The following is a 19,234-nucleotide window of genomic DNA, read 5'->3' on the forward strand; positions in this document are numbered from 1 at the left end:
CATAATGAAATCAAATAAATTGATTGAGAATAACCAAAACTAAATACTCACTAAACAAAATACCAAACTAAACAGCACTAAATGCTAACAATAAATAAATAGCTCCAACACTTTGGAGCAAATGAATTTAGTTTTGTCTTACATCTGATCAGCTGATCCACGTCCTCCTTTAAAGTCAATGAACAAGTCCCTTGAGTCGTTGCTCTTTAAAGACAGACAGCTGGGTTCAGGAGAGTCTGGTCTCTGCTGCTGGATCCTGAAACAACAACACAACTGATACATGTGCATGTTGGAGAAAAACTGATGAAAAATATCTATAATCTTTTAACTCTTTGACTGCCAGCCATTCTCACAGCAGCTTCCTCCAGCTTGCCAGGCATTTTCCAGCTTTTTGACTGATTTGCGTAGACCCACCATATATTATGTACTGTTACTACATATGCTACATACACATTCAACCCATCAAAGGAAAGATGAGGGTCTCTACTTTCCAGCAAAAAAAACTGTTTGTTTCTATCTTGTTCCAGTCTTGTGAAATTGGCGGTTGAATATAAGTTACTTTAGCCCAAAATGCCATTTTGGCACCAAAATCTTGAGAAAAAGAGGTTTTTGTGTCGACTGTCATTTTCAGGTGAACCAGTACAATTGGCTTCATTATGTTTTGCTTTAGTGACGCCTCAACATCTGTACAGTTGTTCTCTTGTAAACAATAACAAAATCAACACTGACAAATGACTTTTGATGACAACAGACAAAACATTTAGCTACTGACACACACTACTGCAGCCTTTTTTCTTTCTTTTCTTTGAGTTACAACTTTTTCTTTCCTTTTTTTAGTGTGTGTGCGTGCGTGTTCATGTACGTGTGCGTGTGCATGTGTGTGCGTGCGCGTGCGTCTGTGTGCGTGTGTTCGGATCAGTTCGACAGGTTTTTGTAGCCGAAACACAGCACTTTAGATCAGATCCAGCTTCCTCTGGTCAGCAGGCAGCGGTCTCACTCACTCTCTCTGTCTCACACACACATCTACACACACACACACAGTCTACAGCTCTGGCTGACGTGCCCCCTGAACTCCCAGCCACAGACAGTCTCTGTACGCTCACAACAGACACTCCCACCACCTTTAGCTCTCGTCACGTCACGTTCGCCGGCGCCGTCCGCTCCTCATCCACACTAGATCGCGGGATTTTCAAGCTGCTATCTGAGTGATTTCTCGCAAAATCTGGCGACTTTCCAAACGCTCTTGACGACTAACGACGAGCGATCAACGGTGTTGTTGTTACTAACGTTTGTGCTTTGTATCACGGAGCTGCACGTAGCTTCAACGAGCTGCCAAGCCGCCATGAGCTCCGCCGCCGCCTCCTAAGCTCTCACCGGCGGCCAGAGTGTCACGGAGCGGCCCCCGCTGCAGTCAGACACCCGCTCCGCTCCGTGAGGGGGGAAAAACACGCTATATTTTTTATATTTCTCAAGCCAAATGTGTTTTTCTGCACTTTATTTTGATGATACAAGTCTGATCTTCACAGAGGAGTAGTATAGGGCAAGACATTCAACATGGCGTTGCAGTCTACGCTTGGATTCGCTAAGACGAGATAACTCGTCTTTGGCAGTGAAAGAGTTAATAAACACAACAACTGACTTTTAGAGAGAAAAGTCTTTCTGACTGTTTTAAATTCTGACCTTTCAAATAAAGCTCACCTCTTGTTAAACTGACGACGACTAATGGACTCATCACTGGATCCGGGTCCAGGTCCAGGTCCAGGTCCAGGTCCAAGTCCAGGTGACTGTGGCTGCTGCTTTGGCCTTGAACACAACACACACAGAGCTTTGAGTGTGAATAATGATGGAGCAGTGATCTGAGTCATGGACAGTTAGAGATGCTCATCTGACCTTTGACCTGTGGTCTGGCTCTGACGTCCCCCACACAGAGTGGTTTTAGAGGGAGGGGCTCCCTCCTCTCTGTCCTCACACTGATCCATGCTGCTGAGCTCACATCCACATCAGCTCACACACACTTTGTAGCTTCACCTGCAGAGGAAACACACATCATTCATCTGCACAGCAGCTCACATGTCCATCATGTCTCCAGCTGCTCCTCCACTGATTGGCTCTTCTTCTCTGCTTCATATCAGTGTCAGTTGAATGCAGTCACACAGCAGTGAGGAAGAGGAAGCTGCCATCAGCTGCTGTACTTCTACTATCAGTCCACTAGATGGCGTCATGAAGCTGCAGTGAAGTGAAGAGCAGCCCAGCAACATGATCCATGGAGGAAATCTTCAGTTTTTGAGGCTGAAAACTGAAAATATCTGCTTGAAAAGTGTTGCAGCTCTAAAAGATTCTCCACAACAATATTAATGATTTCCATCCAATAACCATCTTTAATCATGTTCATCAGGTGTTTTTAATCTACAACCTGCAGCTGCAAAGTGACCAGTAGCTTCACCTGTCTGGTACATGAGCTGCAGTACAAGCAGGAAGTAGCACAACAAGGAAATACTCAAGGAAAGTGTACAAGTACCTCACAAATGTACTCAGTTACTGTGAAGAACCTGATGCTGAACATTGATCAACACTGGAAAATCAATCATCAATAAAGAAAACTATCAGTATTGATCAGAGATAGGTAGCAACAGATTCTGCTCTTATTCCAGCGCTTCTCCCGACAACATCCACACAACATGGAGGACACGGTTCTGTCGGTCCAGACTTTACAGTTACAGCTCTGACTCAGCTACAGTAACATTATAGTAACACAACAACAACACAACGACAAGTCGAAGGGCAGAGACCTCAGGTAATGACAGGTGTTAACGAGGAAAACATTCAGACTGTTCACCTTACCTTCACACAACGAAATAAACTGCGACACAACCGCTGGGTCAAAGGTCAACTTTAACACTTTGAACTGTGACTCACCTGTTCGTCGTGATGTTATCTTATCTGGATTAATTACTTTTGCTTCTTTGCACTTTGCTCCAAGAAATAAAATCCAAAGTGAACAAAAAACATTTATCACGCACACAATATTAAAGCAGAAGTAAGCGATATTTTTGTGTTAATATAAGTCTTAAATAGTTATATCATCCGACAGCAATCACTTACATAGTGTGTTTGGACCGAAACACGGGTCTGTCAGTCACTCTGCTCTGCTCTGAGCCCAGGAGAAAACTTTTCTCGTTTCCTAGAAGTTTTATCCAATGAGGAGAGAGAACAGCATGAAGGGCTGTGTGTGCAGCCAGAGCCAGTCTGGTGCAGCCAAGGGATGTGCCTGAATGTGGTGACGTAGGGACGAGGGCCAATAGATCCATGACGAGGGCAGGGGCTGCTAACTCCATCAGCTGACAAGACGTTATGGTGCGTTCAAGGCAACCCGTAACTCGTGTTTTTCCGACCTGTGAAGTGGTACCAGTTCGATCTGGTACGAGTTCATGGGTCGGAAGTTACGAGTGGCCGTTATAGTGACTTTCACAGGTAAAACAGGTCGGGAAAACACGAGTGGGTTGCCTGGAACGCTACAAAGTCGTAAGTCGTGACTTGAAGCTGTAATTTACGGTTTCAAAAGCCTACCTAGAAAGCAGCATTAGCCAAAACGACCGGATCGCTTACTTCTGCTTTAACATGAAGGTGAACTGAACCATAGACTATGACAATTATCTGTCACTGACATCAAACACTCAGTGGATAACTTTGAATGAATCAGATGATAATTATTATTATTAACAGTAATTGGTAGTCTAACAGCTATAATAGTGCTGTGATGTCACTTATTGTCCAGCAGGGGGTTTAATACAAGTAGATCCATCAGGAGGAAACCACTGGAGTGAAATAGAGAGCCTAAGCGGAAGCAGGAAGTAACGTTTTATTATCTGATTGAATAGTGTGATGATAAAACTCTCTGACCTCTACCTGTTTAAAACATCACGATTTATGAAGAGAAACCAGCAGTTTGTTGTAAAACTATTGTAAAATAAAACTTCTTAGAATCCGTAACCAGAAAGACTCTAGGTGGCGTAGGTGACGTCACCACATGGCGTCCTTCCTTTCCCGTGTCAGTTGGTGACGTATTTTTTGTGGGACACCAGTAGTCCGTAGAGCGTCTTCACACTAAATACATTCTTCTGTTGCCGTTTTACAACAAACTGCTGGTTTCTCTTCATGAAACGTGATGTTTTAAACAGGTAGAGGTCAGAGAGTTTTATCATCACACTATTCAATCGGATTAGAAATAAAACGTTGACTCCCGTTCACTTACATGGAGGTTTTTTCCGAGTTGAGGTCCCATGGCGACGTTACTTCCTGCTTCCTCTCAGGCTCTCTATAACCAAGTCTGACTGATCTCCAAGGTTTCAGAGAGATGGAGAGTGTGTGAGCAATGGAAACTCCACATACACACAGCAAGAGATGAAGTGAAGACATAAAGCACAGAGTCAGATCTGAGCTCTCATAGAAGAACCTCAGAGAGGTAAGGAAGAATGAATCCACCTTTATTTTGAAAGGTGAAACTTCCTGTCACCTTCACAAGAAGACGAGTCCATGTGTGAATCAGTGAGCACAGAAAGCATCAGTGTTGGCCACAGCAGAGCCATAAACAAGCAATAAACTATTAATGAGTAACAATAAAGGCTCCAGCTTCCTCAACTGCTCCACCACCACCAAGGACAAAGTCTGTCTATGGATCAGATCCCTGATCAGTTACAGCAAGTGGAATAAGTGCAAACACTTCTATAGAGTGTTTGGTCTGAAACACGGGTCTGTCAGTCACTCTGCTCTGCTGTAAACTTTCCTTGTATCCTACAACCTTTATCCAATGAGGAGAGAGAACAGCATAAAGGGGCGGTCCTCTCTGTGTGTGCAGCCAAGGGATGCGCGTGACCTTCACCTTGCCACATTCTGGCGTTGTTGGCAGGATCCATGTAGCACTAGTGGTGGGTCCATGGATTCCTAATGTGTGGCAGCCTGCACGGAAGCACGAGGACGTGCTTGTGAAAAGAGGGGGAGAGATGTGACAGTTGACAGGTTCTGTCACTTTGCCTCAAATTGATAATGTGCCCTGGCTACTTGGCCAAGGTGATTTCCCTTTGGCCGAATGGTTAGCGCACATGACTCTTACCTGGGAGTCTGGGGTTCGAAGCCTGCCCGGGCCCTCTTCACCTTGCCACACATGGTACTCCAAAAAGCCATTTCAATGTGGAGCCCACCTAGCATCACCACAAACTTGTCTTCTCCGAAGATGTCAGGGAAGGTCCACTGCATTTTTTCGCAAGGTCATAAGCTCATACTGTTACCTTTGCTACACAGTATCACACATTAATTAGCTATTTGTTTTAGCTTATGTTGCTATTCTGTGTATTGCTGCAGGGCTCCTTCATCGTTGTCATTAAATACCTGACCTGACATCGAGGAGTGTGTTTCTTCACTATAGGGATATTCTGAACACCAATCTTAAATCCAGTTAAGTCATTACACAGCCTTTATTTACATTAACTTTAAAAATCATGTTTCATAGCAACCTTGAGGACATTTCCAGACTTTATCTTCAAAAAAAGCACAATTTTGCTTGTGTCCTTTTAATATATTAGGCTAAAAGTGTATTTATTTTTAATCTGGTCACCAAATGCTTGGTATACCAGTTTTTCATTTTAATTCTGAATCCATACATACCTCATATGTTAAAATTAGATAATCTAATCAAAAGTTGTAGAAGTTCACATATTTTACAGCGCCCCCTAGAGGTCATTTTGTATCTGTGTGTTTGACACTCGGACTCAAATTGTTCTATAGACCCCAAACTTCAACTTGGAAGTGAAAACAAAACTTTAACACCAATTTGAAATGACTGAGCCTTAAAGGACCCCACTAACTGGATCAAACAAGCTACAGCTGATTATTACACACACAACAACTGGGCCGAGACTTATTTCACCTCACAGCTCCACTACCACAACATTCACTCATTTCACTCACACTGGAAATTCACAGAGAGAAAAACACTCTCCAGCTGCTACTGACACTTATTGTCTCTATCGATCCATTCATCGTCTGCTCCATCAAATGTCACAAAATACAGACTAATGATGCGTTCAAGTTCCTCTCAGTCTGGCCACGTCTTCAAATGTCTCGTTTTGTCACAGCAACAATCAAAGAAACAAAAATATTCAATTTACAGTCAAATCAAACAGAAAAAACAAGGAAATCTTCAGTTTTTGCGGCTGAAAACTGAAAATTTCTGCTTGAAAAATGTTGATTGAACAACTGATTGATGATTTGTGTCCAATAATCAATAACCCAGAGTGTTATTGCATAATAACACTCTGGGATCACATGACACAATCAGGCCTAGTAAGCAACAGGTGTGAATGATTACGATCTTGATGTATACAAAGAAATAAAACACTATCAGCTATCACAATATTGACAGTAGAAAATCAAATACACAATGTATTTTTCACTATCACCATGGACAGTAGAAAATCCAATACACAAAGAATAATTCGCAACAAGAATCTAACTCCTAGAATAGCACATTAGCACACCGTCATAAACTCATGTGATATTTAAGGGGAAAAAGGGGCGTCTCAGGAAACAAAACAATCCACAGCACCACGAAAAGATAAAAGTTGCAGCAAAGCCTGCAAACATGGCTAGCATAGTAGTAGCAGAAGAAAGACAACAGCAACACACCAACTACTGTCTAAGTAATGTCTATACAGGAGGCATCTAATGAACTCAAACAGGGGAGGCACACAGGACACAACAGGAACATAAGCAGAACTAGCAGAAAGAGCTTCACAGAAAAGGCCTCAAATCTAAATCTAGATTGAGCCCTTTCGGAGAGAGCGTGTCTAGTGTATATATATCCAAAAAGCTTCTCTTTTCAATATCAAGGTGTTGAAGAAGAACCTGAAGCTGAACATCGATCAACACTGGAAAATCAATCATCAATAAAGTAAACTGTCAGTATTGATCAGTGATAGGCAGTAACAGCTTCTGCTCTTATTCCAGCGCTTCTACCGACAACATCCACACAACATGACGGACACGGTTCTGTCGGTCCAGACTTTACAGTTACAGCTCTGACTCAGCTACAGTAACATTATAATAACACAACAACAACACAACGACACGTTGAAGGGCAGAGAACTCAGGTAACGACATGTGTTAACGAGGAAAACATTCAGACCGTTCACCTTACCTTCACACGGGAAAATAAACTGCGACACAACCGCTGAGTCGAACGTCAACTGTAGCACTTTGAACTGTGACTCACCTGTTGGTCGTGATGTTATCTTATCTGGATTAATCACCTTCTGCTTCTTTGCACTTTGCTCCAAGAAATAAAATCCAAAGTGAACAAAGAACATTTATCACACACACGTTTTTGATTTCAGTACTCATGTTATTCCACAGTTTTACTCCACAAATGGTGATACAGAAACTTTTCTTGGTTGTGCGAGCTCTGCCAACCTTTAGATTTGATTTCTCTCTTAAATCATAACCTTGCTCTCTTTCATGAAACATTCTCTGAATATTTCTTGGTAGCAGATAGTTCCTTGCTTTATATAATACTTGGGCTGTTTTATGCTCCATCAAATCAAACAATTTTAGAGTTTTAGATTTCCAAAATAAGTCATTGGTGTGTGCCCCATAATCAACCCTGTGAATAATTCTCATTGCTCTTTTTTGCAGTATGAAAAGTGGCTGAAGTGCAGTTTTGTATGTGTTTCCCCATGTCTCTGTACAGTACTTTAAATAAGGAAGAATCAGTGAATTGTACAGAATATAGAGTGATTTATGATCTAGGACATGCTTTGCTTTTACCAAAACTGAAATGCTGCGAGACAGTTTAGATTTGATATGTTTAATGTGAGGTTTCCAGCTAATTTTGTCATCTATTATCACTCCCAGGAATTTATTTTCATTTACTCTTTCAATATTTACACCATCTATTTGTACCTGTATTTGATTGTGTATTTTACAGTTTCCAAATAACATGATTTTTGTTTTGTTCAGATTTAGTGATAATTTATTCTTGTCAAACCATTTTTTAATTTTACTTAACTCTGAAGTGATGACATCCAAAAGTTGCTGCAAATTTTCACCAGAAATAAAAGTGTTTGTGTAATTTGCAAATAAAATTTTTGTTTTCGCATTTTGTTAATGAATCCACCTTTATTTTGAAAGGTGAAACTTCCTGTCACCTTCACAAGAAGACGAGTCCATGTGTGAATCAGTGTTGGCCAAAGCAAAGTAATAAACAAGCAATAAACTATTAATGAGCAACAATAAAGGCTCCAGCTTCATCAACTGCTCCACCAACACCAAGGCCAAAGTCCGTCTATGGATCTGCTGATCAGATCTCTGATCAGTTACAGCAGGTGGAATAAGTGCAATCACTTCTATAGAGTGTTTGGTCTGAAACACGGGTCTGTCAGTCACTCTGCTCTGCTCTGAGCCCAGGAGAAAACTTTCCTTGTATCCTACAACCTTTATCCAATGAGGAGAGAGAACGGCATAAAGGGGCAGTCCTCTCTGTGTGTGCAGCCAAGGGATGCGCGTGAATGTGGTGACGTAGGGACGAGGGCGGGGACTGCTAACTCCATCTGCTGACAGGAAGTTAGATAAAACCACCAGATCACTTACTTCTGCTTTAACTGACGCAGAAACTATTAGTCCTTGGGCCAGACCAGAGTGGGCGAAACCTTACCTATACTAAATTGTTTTTAGGGTCAATATAAGTAAATTAAAATATGATAGCCTTTTCATAGGAGCAGCTTTTTATATTTTTGTTTTCGCATTTTGTCATCTGTCTGTCTGCCCACATCTATCTATCTATCTATCTATCTATCTATCTATCTATCTATCTATCTATCTATCTATCTATCTATCTATCTATCTATCTATCTATCTATCTATCTATCTATCTATCTATCTATCTATCTATCTATCACACTTTGTAGCTTCACCTGCAGAGGAAACTCTGCTTCATATCAGTGTCAGTTGAATGCAGTCACACAGCAGTGAGGAAGAGGAAGCTGCCATCAGCTGCTGTACTTCTACTATCAGTCCACTAGATGGCGCCATGAAGCTGCAGCCCAGCAACATGATCCATGGACCACTGTTTCCATCCACTGACACACACAAGGACTGAGCAGTGGCGTATCCAGGATATTTTTACTGGGGTGGCCAAGATGGGACACAAAGCTAGTGTGGGGTGGCCATGGCATAACAAAACTATTGTGATATACGCAGCCGACTGCGGTTCAAATCTTGGCTGGAGGTTCTTTACTGCATGTCACATTACCTCTCTCTCGCCCATGGTTTCCTGTCTCATAAATGTCAAGAAGAAAGGTTTACTGGTAAAAAAAAACTTTTAAAAAACAGTATTTTTTTCACAGTTCTTGGTACTCTCTGGTTGTTTTAACGTGTCGGTTTTTAATCAGTAATTGTTCAGGATAGGGTACAGCTTTTCTAAGAGCCTTGTAGTGGATAAAAGTCCTCACCTCTTCACAATTTGTATCAGGGTAGCAAAATTCACCTGCTCTTAACTCATCCTATAGAATAACATTCATCAGTCATTAGCTCATTTTCTGTATTGCCTGTATTGTTACCTGTGTGTTCTTTACTAATTGAAGCCCTATCTAGTGATTAAATAAACACAGCAATCTAGGCAACAGAAGAAACCCAAAAACTCAAATTAAAGCTTAATATTTAAAGATAGGCCTCATTAAAAAGTGTAGGCCTATCTGTAAGCAAAAGATAAACTATGCTTGTAAGAAAAAACTGAAATTGCTCTTAATGCTTGGTTTATGTTATTATTTATCTTACATCTAAATTTGTTGGAGATACTGGAATTTGATTTTTTGGTTTGTTTTTTGCCAGCACACGTGTGTTTTTGTTTAATCACAAGATGCTGCCTAAATTAGTAAAGCAAACGTAGGTAACAATACAGGTGACACAGATGGTGGCCAGATGGCTAGGGATGAGCAAGTAGCTACACCATTGTCTCTTCAACCATATAAAAATTATCTGTATGCAGCCTATGGAGTGGGTGGGACTTTAACCTGTAATTGTAAGCCTAAAACTGGAAGAAGTTGCTATTATTATTATTATTAGAAAACTATAGTATTTACAGAAAAGCATCAGCACTGAGCTTCAGATTTTTGATCACAAGTAAACAATTTACAGAACAAGTTTCTTAGAAACACAGAACATGGATATTCTTAAGTGCATCTAGGGCTGAACGATTTTGGGAAAAGATCTAATTGCAATTGTTCGGGCAGATATTACAATTCTGATTTGATTCACGATTTTCTTAAAATCAAGCTTCAGTGCAATATTCATTATGTATAGCTAGTAAATGTACAAACATGACAGAAAATTACAGCATGACATTAAAACATTAAATGCCATGCTCTAATGCAAGAATGAAAACTAAAGTTAAGTAGTGGGGGCCAGAGATGTTCACAAGTCTTTTTTTTTTTTTTTTTTTACCAAATCCAAGTCAAGTCTCAATTCTCTAAAAAATAAAAATCTCCTGTCTCCTCTGGTTGTAATGACGCTTCTATCATCTGCTGCTTTCCGGTCTACTAAGAATAGGTACTGCACAGCTATATAGTCTAGTCCTATTTCACAGCAAACATATTAACAGGAGGACTTAGCCTAGGCCACAGTAGCCTGATGTGTTATGCAGCAGCTCGTCCCCGACCCCGTGACGGAAGGTCTGACCACAAACGGACGTTAACTTGTGCCTCACTGGTGTCGCTGGTTCACAGTCACCTGTCTGTCACTCACCTGCAGCTGACTGCTGCTGTTCCTCTCTCTTTAGCCTGGTGTTTGACTGCACTCTGTATAAAGTGTGTTAATTTCAACACTGTACAATTAGCTTTGACTGCACTCTGTAGCTATAAAGTGTGTTAATTTCAACACTGTACAATTAGCGCGATATAGCGCATTTACCGTTTATTAGCGGTCAAGCGCGACCTATGCGCCCGTATGTGTGTGTGTGTGTGACAGAGAGAGAGAGAGAGAGGGAGAGAGAGAGAGAGAGAGAGCGGAGCGAGGCACAGCTACAGTGACTGTGTGTAGAGGAGTGTGTGATAGCGTTCCTCTTGTTTCTTGTGTTGACGAACTTAACCAACAACTATCAAATTTGGGGTGGCCACAGGGGTGGCCAATGAGTTTTCAGGGGTGGCCAGTGCCACCCCAGGCCACCCCCCAGAATCGCCATTGGGACTGAGATCCACTGAGTTGATGTGACACAGTCTCTGTGTGGACAGCGTCCCTGTAGAAAACCACTGGATCAAACAAGCTACAGCTGATTATTACACACACAACAACTGGGCCAAGACTTATTTCACCTCACAGCTCCACTATCACAACATTCAGTCATTTCACTCACACTGGAAATTCAAAGAGAGAAAAACACTCTCCAGCTGCCACTGACACTTATTGTCTCTGTCCATCCATTCATCGTCTGCTCCATCAAATGTCACAAAATACAGACAAATGATGCGTTCAAGTTCCTCTCAGTCTGAGGCCACGTCTTCAAATGTCTCGTTTTATCACAGCAACAATCAAAGAAACAAAAATATTCAATTTACAGTCAAATCAAACAGAAAAAACAAGGAAATCTTCAGTTTTTAAGACTGAAAACTGAAAATTTCTGCTTGAAAAATGTTGATTGAACAACAGTTGTGGCTATAAAAGATTATTCACAACAATATTGATAATATTTGTGTGTTGACCTGCAACCTGCAGCTGCAAAGTGACCAGTAGCTTCACCTGTCAGGTACATGAGCTGCAGTACAAGCAGGAAGTAGCACAACAAGGAAATACTCAAGGAGAGTACAAGTACCTCACAACTGTACTGCACTAAATGTACTCAGTTACTTTGAGGAACCTGATGCTGAACATTGATCAACACTGGAAAATCAATCATTAATACAGTCAGTTGAGTATTGATCAGACGTATAAACTGTATATTGCTGTTGAAGCAGGAGCCTGTGACTCATTTGATACGGTGCTGTCTTTCTGAACATCATCTAGAGCCTTAAAAACCCCAGAGCCCCTCAGTCCACATGACAGACCACTCACCACAGTCTGTCGGCCCAAACTTTACAGCTCTGACTCAGCTACAGTAACATTATAATAACACAACAACAACACAACGTTCGCCTTACCTTTACAGGAGAAAAATAACTGCGACACAACTGTTGGTTCAAAGTTCACCTTTGAAACTTTGAACTGTGACTCACCTGTTGGACGTGAGGTTGTTATCTTACCTGGACTATTTCATTACCCCCCACCCCCTTGTGGTATATTGATGTGTTGATGAAAAGAAGGGATCATCGCCGACACATCTTCACTTTCATTCAAAAAGGAGTTTATTAACCAGAAGAAGAGCAGTGTACAAAAAATGCTGAATCCTGTAGCATCTCTGGTGCCAATGTGAGATCTCTCTCCCTATGGCTCAAAACCATAGCTTTATATGCTTTCTAACTCCAAAACTCCACCTTCTCCCAACATAAAGATATGGCTTTCCATATTAGGCAATAACATACACAGTTCATATTCTATGTTCATGAACATGAGGCAGGATCTATGTAATTTTACGACTTTACATTCATCTTCCAGATGAAGCTAATCAACTTAGTTAAGACTCTCACAGGAAACATGTGATTAACAGAACACACATCCAGGATACATTTCACAAGGGTCACTCTTCTCTGTCTCATCTATCACTGTTACTAAACATCTTATGGAACATCTTTATATATCTGTAAATGTATGTGCGTCTATCTCTCTTACAACATCTGCCTTCGATTTGTTTACTTCTAAGCAAAACATGTCCATGAAGTAAAGCACCAACTCACACTTTCCTTCAGTTCCAAAACAGGGCACACATACAAAGAAGAACATAATAGCCTACATGGTGATTATATAAGATATTAGAGCAAAAAGTTCAGGTGGATAATACACTACACCCTCCACCACACACACACACACACACACACACACACACAAGGAATCCTGCTGAGACCTGTTTAAAGCGTGAAGTAAATCCAGCATTTGTCATTGATACTATTACATACAACGTAGATCTGCCACCACCTTTGTTAACCCGGTCTGGTCCGGTAATAGGGCTCGAAAGGTCATGTGATTCCGTGATGCATTGTGGGTCGTAATCGCCATTCTTACGGGCAACAGTTTACGTTGCCATGGGAACTCACGGTAGAGACTGCAGGACAGAGCGAGAGAGAAAGGACACTAATTGCTGCGTATTTACAACATAACAAGTTTTTATTAAAAATAACCGGTGTGAAAATGTTGTGAGCACACCAACATTTGTCGTGTGATGGAGGAGAAAGTAAGGTTTGGTCGTTTTGACGGCAGCTATCCAAGCCATTCAGCGCCTCTTGGTCTGCTCTGGTCAGCTCTGAGACCCGAGGTCCTTGGCTTTGTTTCCAAGCAGAAAACGGAAAAAATCTCAGCCCATCCAGCTTTTTGCCGTTGTGATCATGCCAACGACTGTGGCAGCTAATCACACAACAAGTCTGCACCATCTCACCGGAACAAAAAAGAAAAACACTACTGAAAACTCTCTACCGAGGATACTCTACCATAGACACTCCACTACAACCGCTTTTGAAATGCCTGCAAAGCCCACAATGCATTGCAGTTTCCCCACCCCGTGATGTCACCCTTTCAAGCCCCATAGAGGCAAGAGAGCACCCACCGCAGACAGGTAAGTATGGAAATAGACAAAACTTTATTTTTAATGAATTATTAATCAATAAGTCAGGGACGTCTGCAGCCCACAGGCCAACAAGGGCAGCTCCAGCAGGCCAGGCAGGTACTCCACCATCCGGCAACACCAACGCTGCAAACAAGCAGAACACACACCACAAAAAGAGACACTGCAGTGCACACAGGAACCACTGCACAGCACCTGAACTGGAACACTGAACACAAGGGGAGCTAGAAATCACACTGGCTCCATAGGGACCACTACAAACATATGCGGGTCAAACCCCACTTCTGTCACTAGGGGGAGGTAGAGCGCTGCACGGACAGTAAGCTGCCCTAAAAGGAGACTGCTGGCACAGTTACGTCAGTACATTAAAAGCCTTTTATTAAAACAAAGTAATATTGACACAGACATTAACTAAAAGGACAACATACAGGTAGTTGATATGCAGGTAATTAAGACCAATGACTTATCCTCCCCCGGCCTGATGATGAGACCCCCTCGTGGGGTCTAGACGATGGGGATACACCTGGAGAGTCTGGACTGGAGCACAGATGAGGCACGGCTACTCCCCGGTCCCTCGCTACCTAAAGGAGGTTTCTGGCCTCCCCTCTTGATACAGGACTGATCAACACGACAAACTCCCCTACTCAGCTGTCTTCACTGCCGGCAGCACTATAAGCTGCAAACAGGACCCACCCACAGCACTATGTCAGATCATCTTGATTTTTTGACAAAGATATACAGTTGCAATAAAAAGTAGGGTGAAGTCAGGTAAAATGGGCCACTTTTTGGTAAACGATTAATAAGACCATCAAAAATGCTATGCATGAAATCCATTGATACTTTTAAAAATCGACATAGGTCTCTTAAATGTTTCTGTGTGAAAAAAAAATTAAAAAGTATAATTATTTTGGAATTATGAGAGTTAAAGTATCGGGATATTCCCTCTCGAGGTACGATGAAGGTTCAGGTAAAATGGGCCAGCCGTTCAGTTAAATTGGGCCAAGAGAGAACAACACAGTAATTTTAGCAGAAATCATTTAAATTTTAATAATTAATTGACACTACTACTAAACTACAACACTAAACTTAACATTAACAGTGAATACATAAGAGGTTGAAGACATTTTTTAATCTTAAAACGCGTTTTAAAATTACATGATCATGTTGTTGCTATGCTCTTTGTTAGCTGACTATGTTATAGGGTCTTTTACTGTGTGTGAATGTGTGTGTGTGGCATTATAGATGCCATTTTTTCCCCCACAGTGCCAATGGCACCATGAGTGGCACTGACCAACCTTGGATATATATCTAACTTTGAACATGTTTTGCACCCTCAATTTCTGTGTAACTTCAGTGTAAGACTGTGTTTTGTATGTGGCCCATTTTAGCTGAAATGCATGGCTCAATTTACCATGATGCATTAAGGTAAATTGAGCCACCCACAAAAAATGCATTTAAATTAAAAATAAGTAAGCTTAGCAAGAATTTTGCATTCTATCCAATGGGGGGAATCACAATGTGTATTATAAATCACATTTGTTATTGTAGATCTGTTTTTTTACGGAGTTATCAACCTTATCAGTTTCAAGTGAAATTTGTTTGCCAGGCCACTTTTCGCACACTTCTCCTCAGCAGGCTGGATATAAAGCATTGTCCCACCCACAACAGCAACAAGAGACCACTCAAATCAATTGTTTTTTTTCAAGTATAGTTGTAGCAACAATTTGAAATCATTTACAGCCATTGCCTGTTAAAACTTAAAAAGCTAGGAGGCTCAAACCTTAACTGGCTCATTTTACCTGATGGCCCAATTTACCTGATGTCACCCTATGTGAACCCTTTGGAATTTCCTAGTTTTCTGCTCGAACTGCTTTGCTTTCTAACGGGGAAATGTTCTTTTTTTAATTAATAGATTTTTTTTTTAGTAATTCTTGAACGTATGGTGTAAAAATGGCGCTGCATATCAGCATAACATCAGCATAACATCATGTCAAAGGTGAAGTACAGTGGACGGAGCATCATGGTTTGGGGCTTTGCTAGGGCCTGGACAGTTTAGCATCATCCATCCATCATCAACAAAAAGAAAATCCAAATTTGGGTGTGGCCCAGTCAGAGCCCAGACCTGAATCCAATAGGGATGCTATGGAACGACCTCCAGCTGCTCCCGTCGCAGCAAAACAACATGCTCACGTTGCTGCAGAGTTGGTAAAACATGCATACAAACTATTTACATGTAGTATCATGTGTTGAAACTTGTGAAAGGTAATTTTATTGTGGTTCGCTCCGTGTTTTTGTGTCATTGTGTTTCTCGTGTGAAGACTGTTATTGCGAGGTGTGTGTGTGTTGAAGACGGGCTGTTAGCAGGCTGAGCTCAAACTTGGCCCTTGGAAGCAGAAGGAGGGAGGAGACTAATGGTGTCAGTGGAGTGACAGAGTTAAATATAAAATCTGTAGAAACAGGTGAAAAGCCGCTAATGAATATTCTGAAGAATATACTGTTGATTGATCTTAGATCTGATCAGCTTTAGTCTGAACTGAATCAGCTCAGCTCGTCGTCACATTCAGAAACACCAAACACTGAGACTGGTGCTTTTATTGTGAAAAGACAGGGACATCAGACTCTTACCAGTACTCTTTAAAAGAAGAGGAAGAAGTTTACAAGAATCACTGAGAAGAAATCAACTGAATTAATCCATGACTCCACAAAATTTTAATTTCTCGTTTAGAACACTGGGTGGGTATTAAGGGCTCAGCATTAGAGTGGTTCCGATCGTACTTAGCAGACCGAACTTTCTGTGTCAACATTGGTGATTTTATGTCTTCCTGTGCGCCCCTCCCATGTGGGGTACCACAAGGTTCGGTCCTAGGCCCTCTTCTGTTTTCACTATACCTGCTCCCACTGGGGTCCATCCTACGCAAACATGGCATATCCTTCCACTGCTATGCAGATGATTGCCAGATTTACCTGCCCCTCAAAAAGAATAATGCATCTTCTTTGAAACCACTTTTTAAATGTCTTAATGACCTAAAGTCCTGGATGGCACTCAACTTTTTAAATTTGAACGAAAATAAAACTGAGGTGATGGTTTTTAATGGCACTGCTGGGACTCCATCCATTGATCTAGGTTCACTAGCCCAATACTCAAAACCTACTATCAAAAACCTTGGGATAAAAATGGATCCTGGGCTAAACCTTGACAGTCAGATCACGGCAGTTGTGAAGTCAAGTTTCTTCCAACTGAGGCAGTTGGCTAAAATAAAACATATTCTCTCAAGGCAGCACCTAGAGATGACCATCCACGCTTTTATAACTAGTCGGCTTGACTATTGTAATGCCTTATATGTAGGGGTTAGCGCATCCGCCATCACCCGTCTTGAGATGGTACAAAATGCTGCTGCACGCCTTTTAAGTGGCATAAATAAACGTGAGCATATTACCCCCATTTTAACTGCGCTACACTGGCTGCCCATTTGCTTTAGGATTAATTTTAAAATTCTTTTATTTGTTTTTAAGTCTCTTAATTGCCTTGCCCCACCATACCTTTCTGAGCTGTTAGAACCTTACGCTCCTACACGCCCCCTCAGGTCAGCTGACCAGCTGCTCCTGAAAGTCCCGAAAATGACCACCAAAACTTAAAGGGGACCGCGCTTTTTCAGTTGTGGCACCAAAGTTATGGAACGACCTGCCTCTTGATATCAGACAAGCTCCATCGCTGCATGTTTTTAAAAAGCGCCTCAAAACTCACCTGTTCTCCATAGCCTTTGACCCCGTTTTTAACTGATGTCTTTTATTCTGCTGTCAGTTATTTATTGTTTGACTCACCTATGCGCTATGTTTTAATTGTTTATTTGTTTTGTATAGTGTTATTTTAAATGCACTTTATTTTATTCTTTATTATTTTCTGTTGTGTTTTATGTACTTTTTGTGTCTTATGCCAATTGTATATTTTGTGTGTGATTTTGTACAGCACTTTGGTCCACTGGGTTTTTAAAGTGCTTTATAAATAAAGTTGGTATGGTATGGTATGACTGTGAAAATATGTAGAGACTGAACTGTCTGTTCAACAGTGAGAAGGTTTCTGTGACAGGAGGAGACTCTGATTCACTCAGCACAGAAACACTGAGGAACCAGGTCTGAGTCTAAACCCAGGATACAGATGTTGAGTGAAGGTGGTGTTGAAGGTGTAGATGTGGATCAGTGAGTCAGAGGAGACTCTGTAGAAGGACAGAGAGCCAGCAGGACAGTCCACATACACTGCTACTCTGGTAGAGGCAGAGGAGGAGGAGGAGGTGATACGTGTCTCTCTGTTATTGTGCCAGACTCTATAACTACCACCAGAGCAGCTCAGACTCCAGGACTGATCGTTCTCTCCAAACCTACAGTCATTACTGTTTCCTTTCCTTCTGATTCCTCTGTAACTCACTGATATATAAACCCAATCTCTCCACTCGACCTCCCAGTAGCAGCGACCAGTCAGACCAGTTGAACACAGCAGCTGAGGCAACGGGTCAAATCTGTCTGGATGATCAGGATATGACTGATCCTCATCCACATATGTCACCTTCCTGTTGTTGTCAGACAGTTTGATCTCTGTGTTCACTGTGTTTGTGTCGATTGCGAGTTGACAGGAATCTGATGGAGAGAACAAGTCACAGCTGCAGTTATTGATCATGTGATCAGTTATTGACAGTTTGATGAAGACTCATGAGGTCAGTGATGTGACAGTGTGAAGATGGTTGAATGTGCTGCTTTGTTTCCATGAATCAAAGTAAAAACAGACTTACACTTCCATGGACCTGGTGTCAAGAATCGGACTCCAGCAGGCTGCACCCTGAAAGGAGGAGGGGGGTCAGAGCAGCACCTTCTCTGTCAGCATGCACACATGGACATTACATGGCTCTCACACACACTGTTTTATCACTGTGTTCACATGGAGGCTGGTATGTCTGGATGAACACTGAGCACAGAGAAGAAGGAGCTGGAGTCTTTATCTAGTGATGATACAGAGCAGGAGGAGACGAGGAGGAAACACTTCATCATGTCTTTTCTCCATGTTTGACACACACTTTCACTCTCTGACTCTCACTGATAAATTCCACTGAGTGTGGAACAGCTGCAGATCCGCTCCGACGTGTTACGTTTAAATTATAATCACCGTGTGAGATTCCACCGACTACGCCAGAGCACGGTGCATCAGCACAGAGCAGGTCATGCAGGACAGGAAATTGTGTGCAAAATACAAAATAAAACACCTGGTTAATTTTCAAAATAAAATACACCGTGTTTACAGCGGAGCACTACATCTTGAAAACGTTGTAATGGGCAGCGACTGGCCTGAAGTCAGCAGCTCGGAGGTTTTCATTTCAAATCATTTACACCATGGACAAGGAGATGGTGATTGTAAAATCACAAAAAATGCAGATGAACATGTAACCAGCATGAAAAATCAGGTTACTAACCCTGTATTTGTCATTTAGACAG

At 41.6% G+C, this 19,234-nt stretch overlaps 1 protein-coding gene across 1 annotated transcript in view; it reads right to left on the reverse strand.

Moving 5' to 3' along the window:
* Window positions 1-138: 138 nt before the first annotated feature.
* Window positions 139-19,234, reverse strand: part of LOC146975377 (uncharacterized) — a 47,963-nt gene continuing 28,867 nt past the window's right edge. Inside the window, exon 3 of the mRNA XM_085796620.1 lies at window positions 139-256. Coding sequence (XP_085652746.1) covers window positions 139-256 — 118 coding nt within the window. The remainder of the gene's footprint in view (window positions 257-19,234) is intronic.

The sequence above is a fragment of the Trachurus japonicus genome, chromosome 13, assembly GCF_045865225.1.
Source record: "Trachurus japonicus isolate A0001 chromosome 13, Traja_1.0".
NCBI classification, from domain to species: domain Eukaryota; kingdom Metazoa; phylum Chordata; class Actinopteri; order Carangiformes; family Carangidae; genus Trachurus; species Trachurus japonicus.